The sequence below is a fragment of the Ranitomeya variabilis genome, chromosome 4, assembly GCF_051348905.1.
Source record: "Ranitomeya variabilis isolate aRanVar5 chromosome 4, aRanVar5.hap1, whole genome shotgun sequence".
Classification (NCBI taxonomy): domain Eukaryota; kingdom Metazoa; phylum Chordata; class Amphibia; order Anura; family Dendrobatidae; genus Ranitomeya; species Ranitomeya variabilis.
The window spans coordinates 77,977,613-77,999,584 of NC_135235.1; the positions used below are offsets into that span (position 1 = coordinate 77,977,613).

Sequence of the window (21,972 nt, forward strand, 5' to 3'; positions counted from 1 at the left end):
AGTTTTCCTGGCATCAGCTGCATGATTTATGGCTGCTGGACAGCCTGAACACATGTGGGAATTCCCTAACAAACAGGCATTCCTCACATGTATTCAGCCTGTCTAGCAGCCATAAATCATGCAGCTGCGGCAATGAAAACGAAATCTCTGAACACTAACAAATACTTGGAGACCACCAGAGCGTGCTCGGGAAAACCCGAGCAATGAGTATACTCGCTCATCACTAATCATAATGTCACGCTGTGAGCCATGACATGAGAATTTTACTCAGGGCAGGAAGCACTAATGCAAAGTCAAGAAGGCTGAAGAAGATGTCACACAAGTGAAAAATGCAGAAAAAAGTCCACACAGCGTGAAGGACCAAGCGGCTGGCTGCTATAGCGGAGAGAATGGGAAGTGGTGAGATGAGAGAAGCGGCCAAATCAATAATCCTTCATCTTAAAAGGGGTGGTCCACTGCTAGGACAACGCCTTCTGATCTGAATGTTTGCTTTGTTAAAGTAAAAACACTTATACTCACCTCCTGTGCCTGGCCGCTCACTTCCTCTTGATTACTTATACGTCCCTTTCCCTACTAATTGAATCTCTGTATTACTTCCAGATTAATACAATCATCTTCACAGTGATGCAGTTGTACAATATATATCTGTCTTGATTATCTGTCCAATTTTTTAATCTTTCTCGTCTTACTCGTCCTTTATCTAAAATGTAAAGTGCTGCTGAATATGTTGGCGCTATAAAAATAAAATTATTATTATTATTATTATTATTATTAATAATTTGAATGCTGAACTATTCAGAATTACCCTAAAATGGATGATGCATTTTTTGCCTCAGCTTTTATACAGACTCTGACGGTCCCTCCTTACTGGCTGCACTGCGATGTGATAGCTGCAAGGCATTATGGATAATCTGTTCCCACAGCAAGCACACCCCTCTTTTAGCCCATCGTGTTTGCTCAGTGGGGGGACAAGTTACTCAATGGGAGCATCCTTGCGTCTTATCACCCTTAATATTATGCGTTTGATAAGAATATGTATCTATTGGAGTAACTATAGGTTTCCTTTATAGCCAGTTGGTCTAGCATTTTATGATCTTTGCTGCAGTTATACATTGTGTGGTGATTATACAAGAGGGTGACCGGGACAGGCACGTGCTTCTTCCTTGATTAGAACAATGGTTATAACCTGTGTATACTATAAAATGTTTGAAATTGCATAGAATCTTATAGACACCAAGGTGCACAATTAATGTATTGCTATAATATGTGGCTGACTCAATGTGTTCTGATAAATGTATTAGACATAGGGAAAGGATAAGATTAGAACATACATATGGTGTAGTACAGTTATGGGCACAATAAGTTCTGGAAGTAAGCAAGTTTAGAATAGAAGAAGTTAATATGTTCAGGAACAGCTCCAGGATGGGAGGGGTAGGGCCAGTTAACAAGAGGAACACTTCATGGTTAGTGCAGTGTTATGATCCGGTGACCCTCGAGCCGCATGAGCCTATCTCTGGAGTAGGTGGTACCTGTACTGACCGCAATCCTAATACTGACACCGCAACTAGAAGTAGCCATGGGATGTACCTAACCAGGCCTAGACACCTCGACACAGCCGGAGGACTAAATACCCCTAAAGATGGAAATGGGAAATCCTATCTTGCCTCAGAGTAGAGCCCCAAAGGATAGGCAGCCCCCCACAAATATTGACTGTGAGATTAAGAGGAAATACGTACACAGGCAGAAAAAACAGAGTTTAGCAAAAGAGGCCCTTCTAGCTAGATAGAAAGGATAGGACAGAATTCTAAGCGGTCAGTATTAAAACACTAGAAAATTCCACAGCAGAAAATACTATATACTACATCTAACTAAAGACATAGGATGTATATCTGCATCTCCAGAGAAACCAGCATGACAGAAAAATCCAAACAAGTCAAGCTGGACAAAAACACAATAGATTGCACTGCACATAAAAGCACACTGCATGCGTGCTACAGAGAACCAAAACAAGGCACTTATCTTAGCTGAAATAACAGCAGGGCAGTGGAGCCAGACAGAGATGCAATCCCTCCAAGATACAATGGACAACTGGCAGGGATTGATGGATCCTACAAACCTAAATACCTAAACAGTACCCCCCCCCTTGAAGAGGGGTCACCGAACCCTCACCAGAGCCCCCAGGCCGATCAGGACGAGCCAGATGAAAGGCCCGAACCAAATCAGCAGCATGGACATCAGAGGCAAAAACCCAAGAATTATCCTCCTGGCCGTAACCTTTCCATTTGACAAGGTACTGAAGCTTCCGTCTCGAAAAACGAGAATCCAAAATCTTCTCAACCACATACTCCAACTCCCCATCAACCAACACAGGAGCCGGAGGATCAACAGAGGGAAGAACGGGCACCACATATTTCCGCAATAAAGATCTATGGAAAACATTATGGATAGCAAAAGATGCCGGAAGGGCCAAACGAAAAGACACCGGATTGATAATCTCAGAAATCCTATAAGGACCAATAAACCGAGGCTTAAACTTAGGGGAAGAAACCTTCATAGGAACATGACGAGAAGACAACCAGACCAAATCCCCAACCCGAAGTCGGGAACCAACACACCGACGACGATTAGCAAAATGTTGCACCTCCTCCTGAGACAACACCAAATTGTCCACCACATGAGCCCAAATTTGCTGCAACCTGTCCACCACAGAATCCACACCAGGACAATCAGAAGGCTCAACCTGCCCTGAAGAAAAACGAGGATGAAAACCAAAATTACAAAAAAAAGGCGAAACCAAGGTAGCCGAACTAGCCCGATTATTAAGGGCAAACTCGGCCAATGGCAAGAAAGCCACCCAATCATCCTGATCAGCAGACACAAAGCATCTCAAATAAGTTTCCAAAGTCTGGTTGGTTCGCTCGGTTTGGCCATTTGTCTGAGGATGAAATGCGGAAGAAAAAGACAAATCAAAGCCCAGCCTAGCACAAAAGGCTCGCCAAAACCTAGAAACAAACTGGGAACCTCTGTCGGACACAATATTCTCCGGAATACCATGCAAACGAACCATATGCTGAAAAAACAACGGAACCAAATCAGAAGAGGAAGGCAAATTAGGCAAAGGCACCAAATGAACCATCTTAGAAAACCGGTAACAAACCACCCAGATAACTGACATCCTCTGGGAAACCGGAAGGTCTGAAATAAAATCCATAGAAATATGCGTCCAAGGCCTCTCAGGGACCGGCAAAGGCAAAAGCAACCCACTAGCGTGGGAACAACAAGGCTTAGCCCGCGCACAAGTCCCACAGGACTGCACAAAAGATCGCACATCCCGCGACAAAGAAGGCCACCAAAAAGACCTACCAACCAAATCTCTGGTACCAAAAATATCAGGAACGAACAGTTTCCCCACTGGACAGCGGTCAGGTTTGTCAGCCTGAAATTCCTGAAGGACCCGTCGTAGATCAGGGGAGATGGCAGAAAGAACCACCCCTTCCTTTAGAATGCCGACTGGTTCAAGGACCTCCGGAGAATCAGGCAAAAAGCTCCTAGAGAGGGCATCAGCTTTAATATTCTTAGAACCCGGAAGATACGAGACCACGAAATCAAAACGGGAGAAAAACAAAGACCATCGAGCCTGTCTAGGATTCAGCCGCTTGGCAGACTCGAGGTAAATCAGATTTTTATGATCGGTCAAAACCACAATGCGATGCTTGGCTCCCTCAAGCCAATGTCGCCATTCCTCGAACGCCCACTTCATAGCCAACAATTCCCGATTGCCGACATCATAATTACATTCAGCAGGCGAAAACTTTTGGGAAAATAAGGCACATGGTTTCATCAAGGAACCATCAGAATTCCTCTGAGACAAAACGGCCCCTGCCCCAATCTCAGAAGCGTCAACCTCAACCTGAAATGGAAAAGAAACATCTGGCTGACGCAACACCGGAGCGGAAGTAAATCGGCGTTTAAGCTCCTGAAAGGCAGAGACAGCCGCAGAGGACCAATTTGTCACATCAGCGCCCTTTTTCGTCAAATCGGTCAGGGGTTTAACCACACTGGAGAAGTTAGCAATGAAACGGCGATAAAAATTAGCAAAGCCCAAAAATTTCTGAAGACTCTTCACGGACGTGGGCTGAATCCAATCATGAATGGCCTGAACCTTAACCGGATCCATCTCTATAGATGAGGGAGAAAAAATAAAGCCCAAAAAATAAACCTTCTGCACTCCAAAAAGACACTTAGACCCCTTCACAAACAAAGCATTGTCACGAAGGATCTGAAAAACCATCCTGACCTGTTTCACATGAGACTCCCAATCATTGGAAAAAATCAAAATGTCGTCCAAATATACAATCATGAATTTATCAAGATAATTCCGGAAGATATCATGCATGAAGGACTGAAAAACAGATGGAGCATTAGAGAGCCCGAAGGGCAACACAAGGTATTCAAAATGGCCCTCGGGCGTATTAAACGCAGTTTTCCATTCGTCACCCTGCTTAATACGAATAAGATTATATGCCCCTCGAAGGTCAATCTTAGTAAACCAACTAGCCCCCTTAATCCTAGCAAACAAATCAGAAAGCAAAGGCAAAGGGTATTGAAATTTGACCGTGATCTTATTCAAGAGGCGATAATCAATACAAGGTCTCAAGGAGCCATCCTTCTTGGCAACAAAAAAAATCCCGCTCCCAATGGTGAAGAAGATGGCCGAATATGCCCTTTCTCCAAAGACTCCTTAATATAACTCCGCATAGCGGTATGTTCAGGCACCGACAGGTTGAAAAGTCGGCCCTTAGGAAACTTACAACCTGGAATTAAGTCAATAGCACAATCACAGTCCCTATGCGGTGGAAGGGAACTGGACTTGGGCTCACCGAACACATCCTGAAAATCAGACAAGAACTCTGGAATTTCAGAAGGGGGGGAAGAGGAGATTGACATCAAAGGAACGTCACCATGAACTCCCTGACAACCCCAACTAGTCACAGACATAGATTTCCAATCCAACACCGGATTATGTACCTGCAACCATGGAAAACCCAGCACAATAGCATCATGCAAATTATGCAACACCAAATAGCGACAATCCTCCCGATGGGCTAGCGCCATGCACATGGTCACCTGTGTCCAAAACTGGGGCTTATTTTTAGCCAAACGTGTAGCATCAATGCCCCTTAAAGGAATAGGGTCCTCCAAAGACTGCAAGGGGAAACCACAACGTCTAGCGAATTCAAAGTCCATTAAATTCAAAGCGGTGCCAGAATCTACAAACGCCATGACAGAAAATGACAACAATGAGCAGATCAATGTCACAGATAACAGAAATGTAGGTTGTACGGTACCAATGGTAACTGAACTAGCGATTCTCTTAATACGCTTAGGGCAGACCGAAATGACATGAGAAGCTTCGCCACAGTAAAAACACAACCCATTCTGATGTCTGAATCCCCGTCGTTCAGCTCCAGACAGAATCCTATCGCACTGCATAGGCTCAGGTATCTGCTTTGAGGACAACGCCACAGCGCACACAACTCTGCGCTCACGCAGGCGCCGATCAACCTGAATGGCCAGAGACATAGAATCGCTCAGACCAATAGGCGTGGGAAACCCCACCATAACATCTTTAACAGATTCAGAAAGACCCTTTCTGAAAATTGCCACCAAAGCATCCTCATTCCATTTAGTAAGCACAGACCATTTTCTAAATTTCTGACAATACAATTCTGCCGCTTCTTGACCCTGAAACAGGGTCAACAAGGTCTTCTCAGCATGATCCACAGAATTTGGTTCATCATATAATAACCCTAGAGCCTGAAAGAAGGCTTCTACATTAAGCAAGGCAGGATTCCCAGATTCCAGGGAGAATGCCCAATCCTGAGGATCGCCACGCAGCAGGGAGATGACTATTTTAACCTGCTGAATGGGATCACCAGAAGAACGAGGTTTCAGAGCAAAAAACAGTTTACAGTTATTTTTAAAACTCAAAAATTTAGACCTGTCCCCAAAAAATAACTCAGGAGTAGGAATCTTAGGCTCTAAAACTGGAGTCTGAACAATATAATCGGAAATACCCTGTACCCTAACAGCTAGTTGGTCTACACGAGAAGCTAATCCCTGAACATCCATGCTAGCACACAGCTCCTCAGTCACTCAGAGGAAAAGAGGAAAGGAAAGACAAAACAGACTGCAGAAAAAAAAATGGCTCAGGACTTTTCTTCCCTTCGTCTGAGATGCATTTAACTCATTGTTGGCCAGTTGTACTGTTATGATCCGGTGACCCTCGAGCCGCATGAGCCTATCTCTGGAGTAGGTGGTACCTGTACTGACCGCAATCCTAATACTGACCTCGCAACTAGAAGTAGCCGTGGGATGTACCTAACCAGGCCTAGACACCTCGACACAGCCGAGGACTAAATACCCCTAAAGATGGAAATGGGAAATCCTATCTTGCCTCAGAGTAGAGCCCCAAAGGATAGGCAGCCCCCCACAAATATTGACTGTGAGTTTAAGAGGAAATACATACACAGCCAGAAAAAACAGAGTTTAGCAAAAGAGGCCCTTCTAGCTAGATAGAAAGGATAGGACAGAATTCTAAGCGGTCAGTATTAAAACACTAGAAAATTCCACAGCAGAAAATACTATATACTACATCTAACTAAAGACATAGGATGTATATCTGCATCTCCAGAGAAACCAGCATGACAGAAAAATCCAAACAAGTCAAGCTGGACAAAAACACAATAGATTGCACTGCACATAAAAGCACACTGCATGCGTGCTACAGAGAACCAAAACAAGGCACTTATCTTAGCTGAAATGACAGCAGGGCAGTGGAGCCAGACAGAGATGCAATCCCTCCAAGATACAATGGACAACTGGCAGGGATTGATGGATCCTACAAACCTAAATACCTAATAGAGCTGCAATAAGCAGAAACACCTGCCCTGGCCTATAATCCAGAGACCACTGCACTACCACTAACAACCACCGGAGGGAGCCCAAGAGCAGAATTCACAACAGTGCAGGGAGAGTAAGAGAGTAAATGAAGAGATATCAGCAGTAGTTGGCGGTCTGAGGGCACGAGGAAAACGGGGTGCTCAGCAGCAAGAGAACATCAGCCATAAACGCAGAGCAGACATTCATGCAACTTCCAGGGCCTATGGTCCAACCAAGGCACTGATAAGCATGCCTCAATATCTTCTTAGGTGAGGAAGTTGGACAGGGCATCACATAATGGAGTTGAGACGTGACTCATGAATGCTGCAGAGACAGTAGTCAGAGATACCAGAGAGGAAAGGGATAGCTCAGGGCAAGTGAACAGCGGACATCAGAACGCACTGTGCTATGGACTCTTAAAACAGAAAAGTTTGTGCCCAATACTGCTTATTTCAATATGATGAAAATGGACAGTTAAGCAAACGTCTTTAGTATAAAATGAATTTGATGTCCCCTAATGTGTGTGCGGTGGTTCCTGATGTTGAAGAACCAGAGACAGCAGAGGCCTGTGACCAACGCTTGAGTGTTACGCATCACACGCATAGCACAGGAGAATTAGTACACCATTTGTGGGGTGCCAGTGGGTGGAAACACAGCAGCTCCTCATCTGTGACTTCCACCCTGTTCACCTTACAACTCTTCATAACTCTTCTCATCAATTTTATGTCTGTCTTTGTGCTTGCTTTTAAATAGCTGAAATTTGTATTGTTTATCAATAAAGGATATATATTTTTATTTTATTCCTTTTTGTTCTGCTCGTTCTTTTTGTAGTTGTACTGACTTTCCGTACATTTGGCCACACTCATTATCCTGATATACTCGTAGGGCTTGATTGCCATTTAATAAAATAAGAAAACACATTTAAGAAACATTAAGCAATGACTAACAGAAAATATACACCGAGAATATCATCTTGTATAATGCAAGAATGGCTTTTCCATGAGTAAATGCAGGCCTATATTTTTACCATTTCTGTAAAGGCCAAGGCATCAAGGAATGACATATGATATTTTATGAGAATGTGTAATAAAGTTATGTTTAGATTCTGCCATCTGTTTTATGTAGAATTTAAATATTTTAAAATCGAGTGGGGGAACAGTTATTTTTATTGTAGAAGAATACAGCATCTAAATGATCCCAGGAAAAACACAGCCGAGTTAAAGAAGGGGTTATTGGAAATAACAGTCATATTTAATGTCATATTGCATTTCTACACTTGTATTTCTATTTCAGGAAATTATTATAATAATGGATTCCATCCCCTCACCACCTCCATTGCGGCAATAAACTAAGAACAGCTTGGAAGAAATAACTCTAAGTGCAACTGACTAATCCAAAAAAATGATTTTTAGTAAAGTAAAAGAAAAAAGAATTGGGAAATCTTATGATTACTCTATTGTTTCAAAGCAATTTTTTAAAATATACAAATCTTAAAATTCAAGTACTGACATCTTTCTAATAATATATTCTTAAAGAACTAGCAAAACACATGATGGCAGATTTGCTAGGTTAAATGTGCTAGAATTCTGGTCTAACTTGCCCATTGGCTTACACCAAATATATTGTGTTTTTGGACAATTTTTTCTGTTTGCACGACAATGAGGTTTGTTCTTAGTGGAAAAGGTAAGTGGCTTGTCTGGTAAAGGGCAAATGGCCTAAACTCCTAAATTGCAACACTGTGGATTAAAATGTCACCAAATAACCCCTTAACGACCAGAGGTATTTTTGTTTTTGCATTATTATTTTTTGCCCTTGTTCCCACAGAGCCATAACTTTTTTATTTTTTGGTCAATATGGGCATGTGAGAGCTTGTTTTTTGTGGGACAAGTTGTACTTTTGAATGACACCATTGGTTTTTTTAACTTATCACGTACTGGAAACCGGGAAAAAATTCCAAGTGCAGTGAAATTGCAAAAAAAGTGTAATCCACACTTGTTTTTTTGCTTCTTTTTTTTTTTACCATGTTCACTAAATGCTAAAACTGACCGGCCATTATGGTTCTCCAGGTCATTTTGAGTTCATAGACAGCAAACATGTACAGGGTCTTTTTTATTTAAGTGGTGAAAACAAATTTCAAAGTTTGTAAAAAAAAATAAAAAATGGTGCCATTTTGCCGATACCAGTAGCGTCACCATTTTTCGTGATCTTGGGTTTGGTGAGGGCTTATTTTTTGTGTGCTGAGCTGATGTTTTTAATTCTACCATTTTGGTGCAGATATGATCTTTTGATCACCCATTATTGCATTTTAATGCAATGTTGCTGCAACCAAAAAAAACCTAATTCTGTAATTTTTACTTTTTTTCTCGTTACACTGTTGAAAGATCAGGTTAATGATCGGCAATTATGAACGCGGCTATACCAAATATGTACATATTTGATTTTGTTTTTTATTGTTTTATTTTGAATGGGGCAAAGGGGGGTGATTTGAACTTTAATATTTTTTAATATTTTTTTAATATTTTTAAAAACATTTTTCTTTACTTGTTGTATGCTTCAATAGTCTCCATGGGAAACTAGAAGCTGCAGCTGTCTGATGTATGGCTGTATGGCTCTACTACATACAGGCGATGATCAGATTGCCTGTATGTAGCAGAAATGCTCACTTGCTATGTGGTCTGCACTCATAGCAATCTGGCTATGACAAACATAGAGGTTGATGCCATATATTAACCCCTAATAGTATGCCGATCAGAAGAGGATACTAGGATGTCAGCAGAAAGAAGGAAGTTCACATTGATCTGGGATGGCTTGCATAGAGTAGCAACGAATCGTTTTGCTCAACTCAGACAGTCTAAAGATGCAACAAATTCAGCATCAAGCATAAACCACTGTGATAGCATGCGTAGCAACATCATGACTTCGCTAGGCCTACACAAAAGAAGCGGCACCTAGGCTGCTAACAGGTAGTAGACGGTTTACAGTGCTCTGGTCTGGCTGTCACATGGTACCGACAAATCATTTTACTCAACTCTACTAGTCTAAAAAAATCAAATTCATCATCAAGCTTAGACACCTGTGATAAAGTAGAAGTGTTTTAAGACTATCCTGTCTACTGCAACTTTATATTGTCTAAAAATTGGACAGTTTTAGTAAATATGACTTACTGTTGTATAGAGTTGCAGACTTACAGTGCTCCTTCTCCTACTATGTTGTGTGTTGGTACTCACTCTATGTAAAATCCTATTTATCAACCAGGAGTATTAGGACGAACAGGAACTAAATTTGTGAAGCTGCAGCAATGGACATTTGACTCTTCTGGAAACTTCTATGAAACATATTTTTTTCACCTCCCTGCTTGCATTTACACTGCTCAACATTGAAACGGCAACACCAAGAAAAAAAGTTGTGGAGTTTTGTAAATCATAGGATCAATAGAAATGTTAATAAAATGCAAATAAGCTATTTTTTAGCATCGAGTATGAATGCTACATGCAGATATACAGGCACTTCCACACCTTGTCATGTTATCTTTGATGTTCTTAATGGTTGTCTGAGAAATGTTCTGCCACGCTGAATACACTTGGACAAACCAACAAGATCCCACTGTGATTGCCGACAAATGATGTTCCAGATGTGATTGATGGAAGAGAAGTCTAGAGACATCAGAGGCCATGGAAGCATGTTTAGGCCATGCAGTCTGCTCACAATAGCACAAGCAACATGGTGACTGGCGTTGTATTGAAAAATGGCACTTTGGATTATCACTGGTTTCATGATGAAATCAATGTAATGCCGAGTTGTTAGTGCACTTAGAATAAAGATTAGAGGGGTCTGGCTACTGTACATTATTAAATAATCCCAGGAGTATGACTTGTTTGACATAAGCTTATGATGATCTTTTTCATGGCGCTGCCCAAGTCGTCTCACATCAAGACAAGAGGCTACAATGGAACAATGGAGGCTGGAATGGAGGTCTATGGATTCTTTGATTTCCATAATTCAACAAGTTTTGCATATTGACGTAGCTATTTCAACCTTGAGGAGTATATATACACATTATTATTCATTATTTTTTATTAAATAAGTCTAATTCCTGTAAATGTATTCTATTTTTAAAATGCAGAACTAACATGTCTAATTTTCCTTTGAATTTATGAAATGTTCTGCCGGTGTTAACCTTTATTATACGAAAGTCCGTTCATGAAATATAAAGAAAAGACATCTAAATTGGGGGTAATAAAGGTCCCTAGAATAATTGCATCATTTGACACACTGGAAAATTCTATCTGCTGCACTGCTGTGCTGTAACTCTTAGAATAATTAGGATTTAATCTGTACATTATGGAAGATTTGATTCACTTTTTTCATTTCTTTTATTTAATTTAGTTCAAACATATGAAATTCCCAATGATTACATTAGGTCTCAGTGATTGAAATGCACACACATAAATTAATATTTAACTTACATGAAATGTACATTTCAGCAAATCATTCTTGGATGTTTATTTCCATTATTATTATTATTATTATTATTATTATTATAATAATGGAGAACATTATTGTAATTTGTGACTCAATATAGAAAAGAAATGAGAGTAATATAGGTTACATTGCAAATCAGTGAGTAGTCAACTCAGATAACAAGTTGAAAAATTATTACTTTATTGCGGTCTGGTTTAACCCCTTCCCGACATGGCCAATTTCCATGTTAGTGTTATCATTTTTTTCCTACACTTCTTCCAAAAGCCATAACTTTTTTTCTTCCTTCCACATAGACTTATAAGGGCTTGTGTTTTTGAGACACAAGTCTTACTTTTGAATGACTGCATTCATTTTACCATACATTATACTAGAAAATGGGAAAAAAATTCCAAGTGCAAATAATTGTAAAATTCACAAATTCGCAATTCTAATACAGTTTTTGAGAATTGTCTTTGTGGCTTGCATTGTGTGGTAAAAATGACCTGACATCATGATTGTATACGTCGGTCAGTACGATTGCGGCAATACCAAACTTGTCCAGTATAATGTTCTGTGTATGTGGAAAGGAGCAGTGCAAATTTCCTGACCTTCCGTAATCCCGGGCTTTTAATATGATTTGCTGTGCTGGCAGACTGAGGAACCTGGAAGGTCAGGAAATTCACGCAGCTCCTGTCAATGGCCAAAGTACTGACCTGGACGGTGGACCAGGGTTGCGCAAATTGATCGGCTTATCTCTATTGTCCAGGTATTTTTATTATTTTAGAGGTGAAAAAAAATTGGAAACTTCTAATAAAAGGTTTTTTGATTGTATCACCATTTTTTGAGATCTAGATCGTGTTAGGGTTGGCGGAACGCACCGAATATATTTATTAGGTGAGATAGGTGCGTTCGCAACCCGGGATCCACCGTGCAGGAAAGTACCTGCTGCTAAGCAAGGCGGTGAAGTAAATTAGAATAAACGAACTCTGTTACTTCACAGAGCCCATAGAAAAGAGAATGCTGTGCCCTGTTTAGCTCACAGGGGACACAGATACTGAGTTGAGCCAACAGTGGTCATGCAGTCTGAACCAAACACGCAGCTCCTCTCCGGTGGAGCCGGAATTCTAATGGCTATTAGCCAGCCCTGAATTCACACATAAGAAACTCCTCGCCGGAGGTGCCAGCATTCTAGGGGCTTATTTCAGCCGGGTCCCTAACTGCATACACACAAAAACTCCTCGCCGGAGGTGCCAGCATTTTAGGGGCTTATTTCAGCCGGGTCCCTGACCACACACACGACCACACTGGCGCTGAGCTTATATATATTTGATACTAGCGCATGGCCATGCGGTCATGAGAATCTTTTATAGCTGCAGCAACTTCAGGACCTTCCAAAAAGGACCAATGGAAGACTTCCACAGACTTGGTCAGGTACATGACCTTCCTGGAGGACCAATGGAAGTTGCTGCAGTACCTGAGCATGTGACCCTTGATCTCCATTGAGAGATCTTACCCTGGGCATGCTCAGTGTGTGCAAAGCAGGACTTAGTCCCAGAAAAGCCTGCTCGCCGCAGACCAGTGCAGGTTACAATAGCAGAGCCTGGAAAGGCAGCAGTAACCCTTTGCACAGTACCAGATTCAGTGAGACGCTGGGACCGACGTCTCCACTGAGCAGGCTCCACTGTGGTCGATGCAGAATGGGAGACCACAGCAGACATGGTTCGAGATTCCCCCTGTGCAGCGGCGGGAACTCGACTCCTAACAGACCGTTTTCATTTTTTGATAGATGGAGCCGTTTCAGGACTTATTTTCTGTAGAGTGAGTTGTCATTTTTATTGATACCATTTTGGCATAGGTATGACTTTTTGATTTCTTCATGTTTCATTTTTTCTTCAACAAACCTCCAACTGCCACACAGCCCATTAGTGCTCTGTCATCATGTCAGGTGGTGGCTGATCGGCACATGGAATGACATGCTTCCATAGCGGCAGGCTGTTAATGCTGCTATCAAAGACTGACAGTGTCATTTAACAGGCTAACAGTTACGGGTGGTGCTCAGCTGGAACACACAGCCATTATCTGCCAGGTATGAGGTAGGCTCAACCTGTGAGCCCGTTTCATACATCCGCTCTCGCCTTACGTCGTACATGTACGTCGGATGTCAGGAAGATGTAAAAACACCGCAATAACATAAAAGGCAAAAATATGGTACAAATTTGTACAGCATACCTGAAAATTAGGGTCTCCTAGACCTGTGCTTTTATTTGAATCTTGGAACCTAAGGTGCCAACAAGGTATTCGATGTAAAAGAGAAGACTAAAAATAACACATGATAATCGGGGTTCCTGATACAGATGTGCATTGGGCTTCCAGACCTTTCAGATACACCTGTGTTTGAAAATACTAATATAGGTCTCTATATTCTTTGGAGTAAAATATAAATTCCCAAATTAATACAACACATTATCAAAACTGTCTAAGACAAAAACAATCAATCAATGACAAAACAGATTTTATAGTTTAAGAGTTCTGTAAGAAATTATATTTAAAGGAGTGGTCCCATAAACATTTATCACCTATCTACAGCATAGATGATAGATGTATGATTTCTGGAAGTTCCGCTGCTAACAGCACCACCGATCCTACGAATGGGGGCCTCCTGAGTCAGGAAACATGGTGAATGAGACCCAAAAAGGTGAAAATTCCAGAGGTGAAACCCTGCTTTTATCTACAAGGTATTTATGACTTGTTTGGGGATAAGAAATAAATGGTAACAATGGGAAAATCCCCTCAATATGCACATATAAAGGCCAAAAGATCCTTTGGTGGCCCAGGCTGTAACAAATTAACCCCTTAAGCCCCGAGGGTGGTTTGCATGTTAATGACCAGGCCAATTTTTACAATTCTGACCACTGTCCCTTTATGAGGTTATAACTCTGGAACGCTTCAACGGATCTTGGCGATTCTGACATTGTTTTCTCGTGACATATTGTACTTCATGTTAGTGGTAAAATTTGTTCGATATAACTTGCGTTTATTTGTGAAAAAAACGAATATTTGGCGAAAATTTGGAAAATTTCGCAATTTTCCAACTTTGAATTTTTATGCCCTTAAATCACAGACATATGTCACACAAAATACTTAATAAATAACATTTTCCACATGTCTACTTTACATCAGCACAATTTTGGAACCAAAATTTTTTTTTGTGACGGAGTTATAAGGGTTAAAAGTTGACCAGCAATTTCTCATTTTTACAACACCATTTTTTTTTAGGGACCACATCTCATTTGAAGTCATTTTGACGGGTCTATATGATAGAAAATACCCAAGTGTGACACCATTCTAAAAACTGCACCCCTCAAGGTACTCAAAACCACTTTCAAGAAGTTTATTAACCCTTCAGGTGTTTCACAGGAATTTTTGGAATGTTTAAATAAAAATGAACATTTAACTTTTTTTCACACAAAATTTATTTCAGCTCCAATTTGTTTTATTTTACCAAGGGTAACAGGAGAAAATAGACCCCAAAAGTTGTTGTACAATTTGTCCTGAGTACGCTGATACCCCATATGTGGGGGTAAACCACAGTTTGGGCGCATGGCAGAGCTTGGAAGCAAAGGAGCGCCATTTGACTTTTCAATGCAAAATTGACTGGAATTGAGATGGGACGCCATGTTGCATTTGGAGAGCCCCTGATGTGCCTAAACATTGAAACCCCTAACAAGTGACACCATTTTGGAAAGTAGACCCCCTAAGGAACTTATCTAGATGTGTGGTGAGCACTTTGACCCAACAAGTGCTTTACAGAAGTTTATAATGCAAAGCCGTAAAAATAAAAAATCATATTTTTTCACAAAAATGATCTTTTCACCCCCAATTTTTTATTTTCCCAAGGGTGAGAGAAGAAATTGGACCCCAAAAATTGTTGTGCAATTTGTCCTGAGTACGCTGATACCCCATATGTGGGTGTAAACCATTGTTTGGGCGCAGGGCAGAGCTCGGAAGGGAAGGAGCGCCATTTGACTTTTCAATGCAAAATTGACTGGAATTGAGATGGGACGCCATGTTGCATTTAGAGAGCCCTTGATGTGCCTAAACATTGAAACCCCTAACAAGTGACACCATTTTGGAAAGTAGACCCCCTAAGGAACTTATCTAGATGTGTGGTGAGCACTTTGACCCAACAAGTGCTTTACAGAAGTTTATAATGCAGAGCCGTAAAAATAAAAAATCATATTTTTTCACAAAAATGATCTTTTCACCCCCAATTTTTTATTTTCCCAAGGGTAAGAGAAGAAATTGGACCCCAAAAATTGTTGTGCAATTTGTCCTGAGTACACTGATACCCCATATGTGGGTGTAAACCATTGTTTGGGCGCAGGGCAGAGCTCAGAAGGGAAGGAGCGCCATTTGACTTTTCAATGCAAAATTGACTGGAATTGAGATGGGACGCCATGTTGCGTTTGGAGAGCCCCTAATGTGCCTAAACATTGAAACCCCCCACGAGTGACACCATTTTGGAAAGTAGACCCCTTAAGGAACTTATCTAGATGTGTGTTGAGCACTTTGACCCAACAAGTGCTTCACAGAAGTTTATAATGCAGAGCCGTAAAAATAAAAAATCATATTTTTTCACAAAAATGATCTTTTCACCCCCATTTTTTTATTTCCCCAAGGGTAAGAGAAGAAATTAGACCACAAAAGTTGTTGTACAATTTGTCCTGAGTACGCTGATACCCAATATGTGGGTGTAAACCATTGTTTGGGTGCATAGCAGAGCTCAGAAGGGAAGAAGCGCTATTTTACTTTTCAATGCAAAATTGACTGGAATTAAGATGGGATGCCATGTTGCGTTTGGAGAGCCCCTGATGTGCCTAAACATTAAACCCCCCCACAAGTGACACCATTTTGGAAAGTAGACCCCCTAAGGAACTTATCTAGATGTGTTTTGAGAGCTTTGAACCCCCAAGTGTTTCACTACAGTTTATAACGCAGAGCCGTGAAAATAAAAATATTTTTTTTTTTCACAAAAATGATTTTTTAGCCCCCAAGTTTTGTATTTTCACAAGGGTATCAGGATAAATTGGACCCCAAAAGTTGTTGTCCAATTTGTCTGGAGTACGCTGATACCCCATTTGTGGGGGGGGACCACTGTTTGGGCGCATGACAGAGCTCGGAAGTGAAGGAGCGCCATTTGGAATGCAGACTTAAATGGATTGGTCTGCAGGCGTCACGTTGCATTTGCAGAGCCCCTGATGTACCCAAACAGTACAAACCCCCCACAAGTGACCCCATATTGGAAACTAGACCCCCCAAGGAACTTATCTAGATGTGTTGTGAGAACTTTGAACCCCCAAGTGTTTCACTACAGTTTATAACGCCGAGCCGTGAAAATAATATTTTTTTTTTTTCACAAAAATGAAATTTAGCCCCCAGTTTTGTATTTTCACAAGGGTATCAGGATAAATTGGACCCTAAAAGTTGTTGTCCAATTTGTCCTGAGTACGCTGATACCCCCTATGTGGGGGGGAACCACTGTTTGGGCGCATGACAGAGCTCGGAAGGGAAGGAGCGCCATTTGGAATGCAGACTTAAATGGATTGGTCTGCAGGCATCACGTTGCATTTGCAGAGCCCCTGATGTACCCAAACAGTACAAACCCCCCACAAGTGACCCCATATTGGAAACTAGACCCCCCAAGGAACTTATCTAGATGTGTTGTGAGAACTTTGAACCCCCAAGTGTTTCACTACAGTTTATAACGCAGAGCCGTGAAAATATTATTTTTTATTTTTTTCACAAAAATGAAATTTAGCCCCCAGTTTTGTATTTTCACAAGGGTATCAGGATAAATTGGACCCTAAAAGTTGTTGTCCAATTTGTCCTGAGTACGCTGATACCCCCTATGTGGGGGGGAACCACTGTTTGGGCGCATGACAGAGCTCGGAAGGGAAGGAGCGCCATTTGGAATGCAGACTTAAATGGATTGGTCTGCAGGCGTCACGTTGCATTTGCAGAGCCCCTGATGTACCCAAACAGTACAAACCCCCCACAAGTGACCCCATATTGGAAAGTAGACCTCCCAAGGAACTTATCTAGATGTGTTGTGAGAACTTTGAACCCCCAAGTGTTTCACTACAGTTTACAACGCAGAGCCGTGAAAATAAAACATATTTTTTTTCCCACAAAAATGATTTTTAGCCCCCCAAATTTTTATTTTCCCAAGGATAACAAGAGAACTTGGACCCCAGAAGTTGTTGTTCAATTTGTCCCTAGTACGCTGATACCCCATATGTTGGGGTAAACCCCTTTTTGGACGCACGGGAGAGCTCGGAAGGGAAGGAGCACTGTTTTACTTTTTCAACGCAGAATTGGCTGGAATTGAGATTGGACGCCATGTCGCGTTTGGAGAGCCCCTGATGTGCCTGAACAGTGGAAGCTCCCCAATTCTACCTGAAACCCTACCCCTAACCTCACCCCTAACCGTTTACTGAACATTTTCTGACAGTCATAAGTGCCACGTATATAAGTGCCACGTATTTAAGAGCCACGTATTTAAGTGCCACGTATTTCAGTGCCACGTATTTCAGTGCCACGTATTTCAGTGCCACGTATTTCAGTGCCACGATATTTCAGTGCCACGTATTTCAGTGCCACGTATTTCAGTGCCACGTATTTCAGGCACTGAAAAATACGTGGCACGTAAATACTTCAGTGCCACGATATTTCAGTGCCACGATATTTCAGTGCCACGAATTTCAGTGCCACGAATTTCAGTGCCACGTATTTCAGGCACTGAAAAATACGTGGCACGTAAATACGTGGCACGTAAATACGTGGCACGTAAATACGTGGCACGTAAATACGTGGCACTGAAATACGTGGCACTGAAATACGTGGCACTTATATACGTGGCCACTGAAATATCGTGGCACTTATATACGTATATACGTATATAAACGTATATTTCAGTGCCACGTATTTCAGTGCCACGTATTTCAGGTTAGGGGTAGGGTTAGGGGTAGGGTTAGGGTTTTTTGTTTTTTTCTTGTTTTCTTGTGTTTTTCTATAAAAACGCATGCGTTTTACCGCGTTTACATGCATTTTTTCACACATGCGGTTTTTTTAAAAAACGCATGCAGATAAAAACGCAAGTGTGAAACCAGACTAAAAGACGCTTTTTATAGCAAAAAAGTTTTTGCGTCTCCACATTTTGAGACCTATAATTTTTCCACATTTTGGTCCACAGAGTCATGTGAGGTCTTGTTTTTTGCGGGACGAGTTGACGTTTTTATTGGTAACATTTTCGGACACGTGACAGTTTTTGATCGCTTTTTATTCCGATTTTTGTGAGGCAGAAAGACCAAAAACCAGCTATTCATGAATTTCTTTTGGGGGAGGCGTTTATACCGTTCCGCGTTTGGTAAAATTGATAAAGCAGTTTTATTCTTCGGGTCAGTACGATTACAGCGATACCTCATTTATATCATTTTTTTATGTTTTGACGCTTTTATACGATAAAAACTATTTTATAGAAAAAATAATTATTTTGGCATCGCTTTATTCTGAGGACTATAACTTTTTAATTTTTTTGCTGATGATGCTGTATGGCGGCTCGTTTTTTGCGGGACAAGATGACGTTTTCAGCGGTACCATGGTTATTTATATCCGTCTTTTTGATCGCGTGTTATTCCACTTTTTGTTCGGCGGTATGGTAATAAAGCGTTGTTTTTTGCCTCGTTTTTTTTTTTTTTTTTCTTACGGTGTTTACTGAAGGGGTTAACTAGTGGGCCAGTTTTATAGGTTGGGTCGTTACGGACGCGGCGATACTAAATATGTGTACTTTTATTGTTTTTGTTTGTTTTTTTTAGATAAAGAAATGTATTTATGGGAATAATATTTTTTTTTTTATTATTATTTATTTAGGAATTATTTTTTTTTTTTTTTTACACATGTGGAAATTTTTTTTTTTACTTTTTTACTTTGTCCCAGGGGGGGACATCACAGATCGCAGATCTGATAGTGTGCACAGCACTCTATTAGATCTGCGATCATACTTTCATCGGAGCAGGCTGCAGCTTTCATCTGCAGCCTGCTCCGACCCGGAAGTGCTCCCTGCAGGACCCGGATACAGCCCCTCGGCCATTTTGGATCCGGGGCCTGCAGGGAGAAGACGTTCGGTACGAGGTGAGTACATCACCTTGTACCGATCGTCTCAGGGAAGCCCGCAGGGAGCCCCCTCCCTGCGCGATGCTTCCCTGTACCGCCGGTACACCGCGATCATGTTTGATCGCGGTGTGCCGGGGGTTAATGTGCCGGGGGCGGTCCGTGACCGCTCCTGGCACATAGTGCCGGATGTCAGCTGCGATATGCAGCCGACACCCGGCCGCGATCGGCCGCGCTCCCCCCGTGAGCGCGGCCGATCGCGTATGACGTACTATCCCGTCACCGGGAATTAAGGCCCACCCCACCTCGACGGGATAGTACGTCATACGGGCTTAAGGGGTTAATATCCAGTAGAATACAACCCCCATTAGTGCTGGAATTTGAACAAATCACTTTCCACTATGAAAAACAATGTAAAAGAGCTGAATTGCTCTACCCAAAGACTAGAGAGGTTGTGGCAGTGATTAATTAAAGGGTATGGTATAATTTACTGGCATGCCATCCACTACTATGACATGAAGGCTTCTCTAAATGTAAATTTGTAAGCATTCTGCATTGATGAAGGGTGGCCTGAAAAATCCCTAGTTTGATGTTACTCCAATATTCTAAAAGCATGTGGAAAGAGATGGCAAAGCTTGAACTAGAACATGAGGATTTAAGAGAGAACTGTCCTCTATAGGTTTTATAAACATGATTATATACCAAGGAGGACATAGAGTCAGACAATTATCAAAAAATTACCAAAATTTATTACATCAAAATATTTTTTTTTACATAGTAGAAGATTAATATCATGGGTCAAGTACATAAAGTAAGTGAACAATACCCAGGTGTAATTAAATGACCAGAAGTCTATACACAGGAACTGAGAAAGATAGGCACGTATCTCATATAAATCAATCTATTGCAGCCTGGTGTGACTTGTATTACTACAACTATCTTACGGAACCAAGTTCCATTGTTTCTTTCAGAATACAACCGTCACCCTAAAATGGCTATATGATAATGATGGCCTAATTATGTATGTAAGAATAATAGCAATAATTACCCATATCTATATCCAGTTCCTAGGGAGTCCTCGGTCATACCCCTATGACCGAGGACTCCCTAGGAACTGGATATAGACATGGGTAATTATTGCTATTATTCTTACATACATAATTAGGCTATCGTTATCATATAGCCATTTTAGGGTGACGGTTGTATTCTGAAAGAAACAATGGAACTTGGTTCCGTAAGATAGTTGTAGTAATACAAGTCACACCAGGCTGCAATAGATTGATTTATATGAGATACGTGCCTATCTTTCTCAGTTCCTGTGTATAGACTTCTGGTCATTTAATTACACCTGGGTATTGTTCACTTACTTTATGTACTTGACCCATGATATTAATCTTTTACTATGTAAAAAAAATTTTTTTTGAGGTAATAAATTTTGTTAATTTTTTGATAATTGTCTGACTCTATGTCCTCCTTGGTATATAATCAGTATTATGAGAGTTCAAATGAGATGGGTATTTTACCTACTGGTAGTTTTCTAAAGGTTTTATAAACATTTTGCTTGACATCTTCAAAACAGATAGAACATAAACTCCATAAATGAAACATACCTCAACTGTTGCCATATCTTCTGCAATTGGTGGTGCTACGAATTTTTCATACACTTCATGGGGTATTCCTTCTTCAAGTGGTACTGGAAAAGGTGTTTCTGCTGGTTTTGCAACCTCCACTATTTGCTGTGGAAGAAGAGAACACATTGAACAGTCAATAATCTGCTTTAAGAGTGAAATATTTATTATATATTTATACTATTTTTGGTCTATCTCTTGGCTTTTTACTGCTCCAGCCTGAGAAAGCACAACTCCCGCTAGTATAATTGTCTTCTCTTTGTGTCAGTGATGGATCAGGACAAGCAATAGCGATTGATAATAGTAAGAATAAAGCAGTGAAGAGCACTATTCTTACCGTCAACCTGATGGAAACGTAAACAGAACCTGCAGGACCTCCTTATTAGTCAATACGATCCATCAGTAACTGCTTGGATTCATTGCATCACGGATCCATCACAGTGTCATGACTTTTATAAGCAAAGCCGTAGGGTGTGTTCACGCTGCATCTTTATTCAGTGGTCAAAAACGTTTGTTTTTCAAGAAGATGCTCCACCAGGAAACTCCCTTTTGCCTTGGAGTTTAGTAAATTTAAAGAGTATTTTGCTAGCATTTCTCTGGTCACCTCCTAAGCGTTTTTCCAAGTTTTTTTGCTTATTTTTTCAGACTTTTTTTTAACTTTCTTAAGCAATAAAGAAAATGCTAGGATATTTTGTTGCCGCAGAAACACTAAAATTACACAACAAAAAGGAATGGGAGTTTTCTGGGCGTCATTTTAGCGTTTCCATTGACT

General features: G+C 41.0%; 1 protein-coding gene across 3 annotated transcripts in view; it reads right to left on the minus strand.

The window, feature by feature from the left end:
• The window catches only part of CABCOCO1 (ciliary associated calcium binding coiled-coil 1), a 209,160-nt gene that overhangs the window by 15,077 nt on the left and 172,111 nt on the right, over positions 1 to 21,972 (minus strand). For 2 of the 3 annotated variants that reach the window (XM_077258779.1, XM_077258781.1), the window contains one exon: positions 21,183 to 21,308. In XM_077258779.1, coding sequence (XP_077114894.1) covers positions 21,183 to 21,308 — 126 coding nt within the window. Of the gene's footprint in view, positions 1 to 13,632; positions 13,682 to 21,182; positions 21,309 to 21,972 lie in introns of those variants that run through there. The other variant, XM_077258780.1, reaches the window with a different exon arrangement.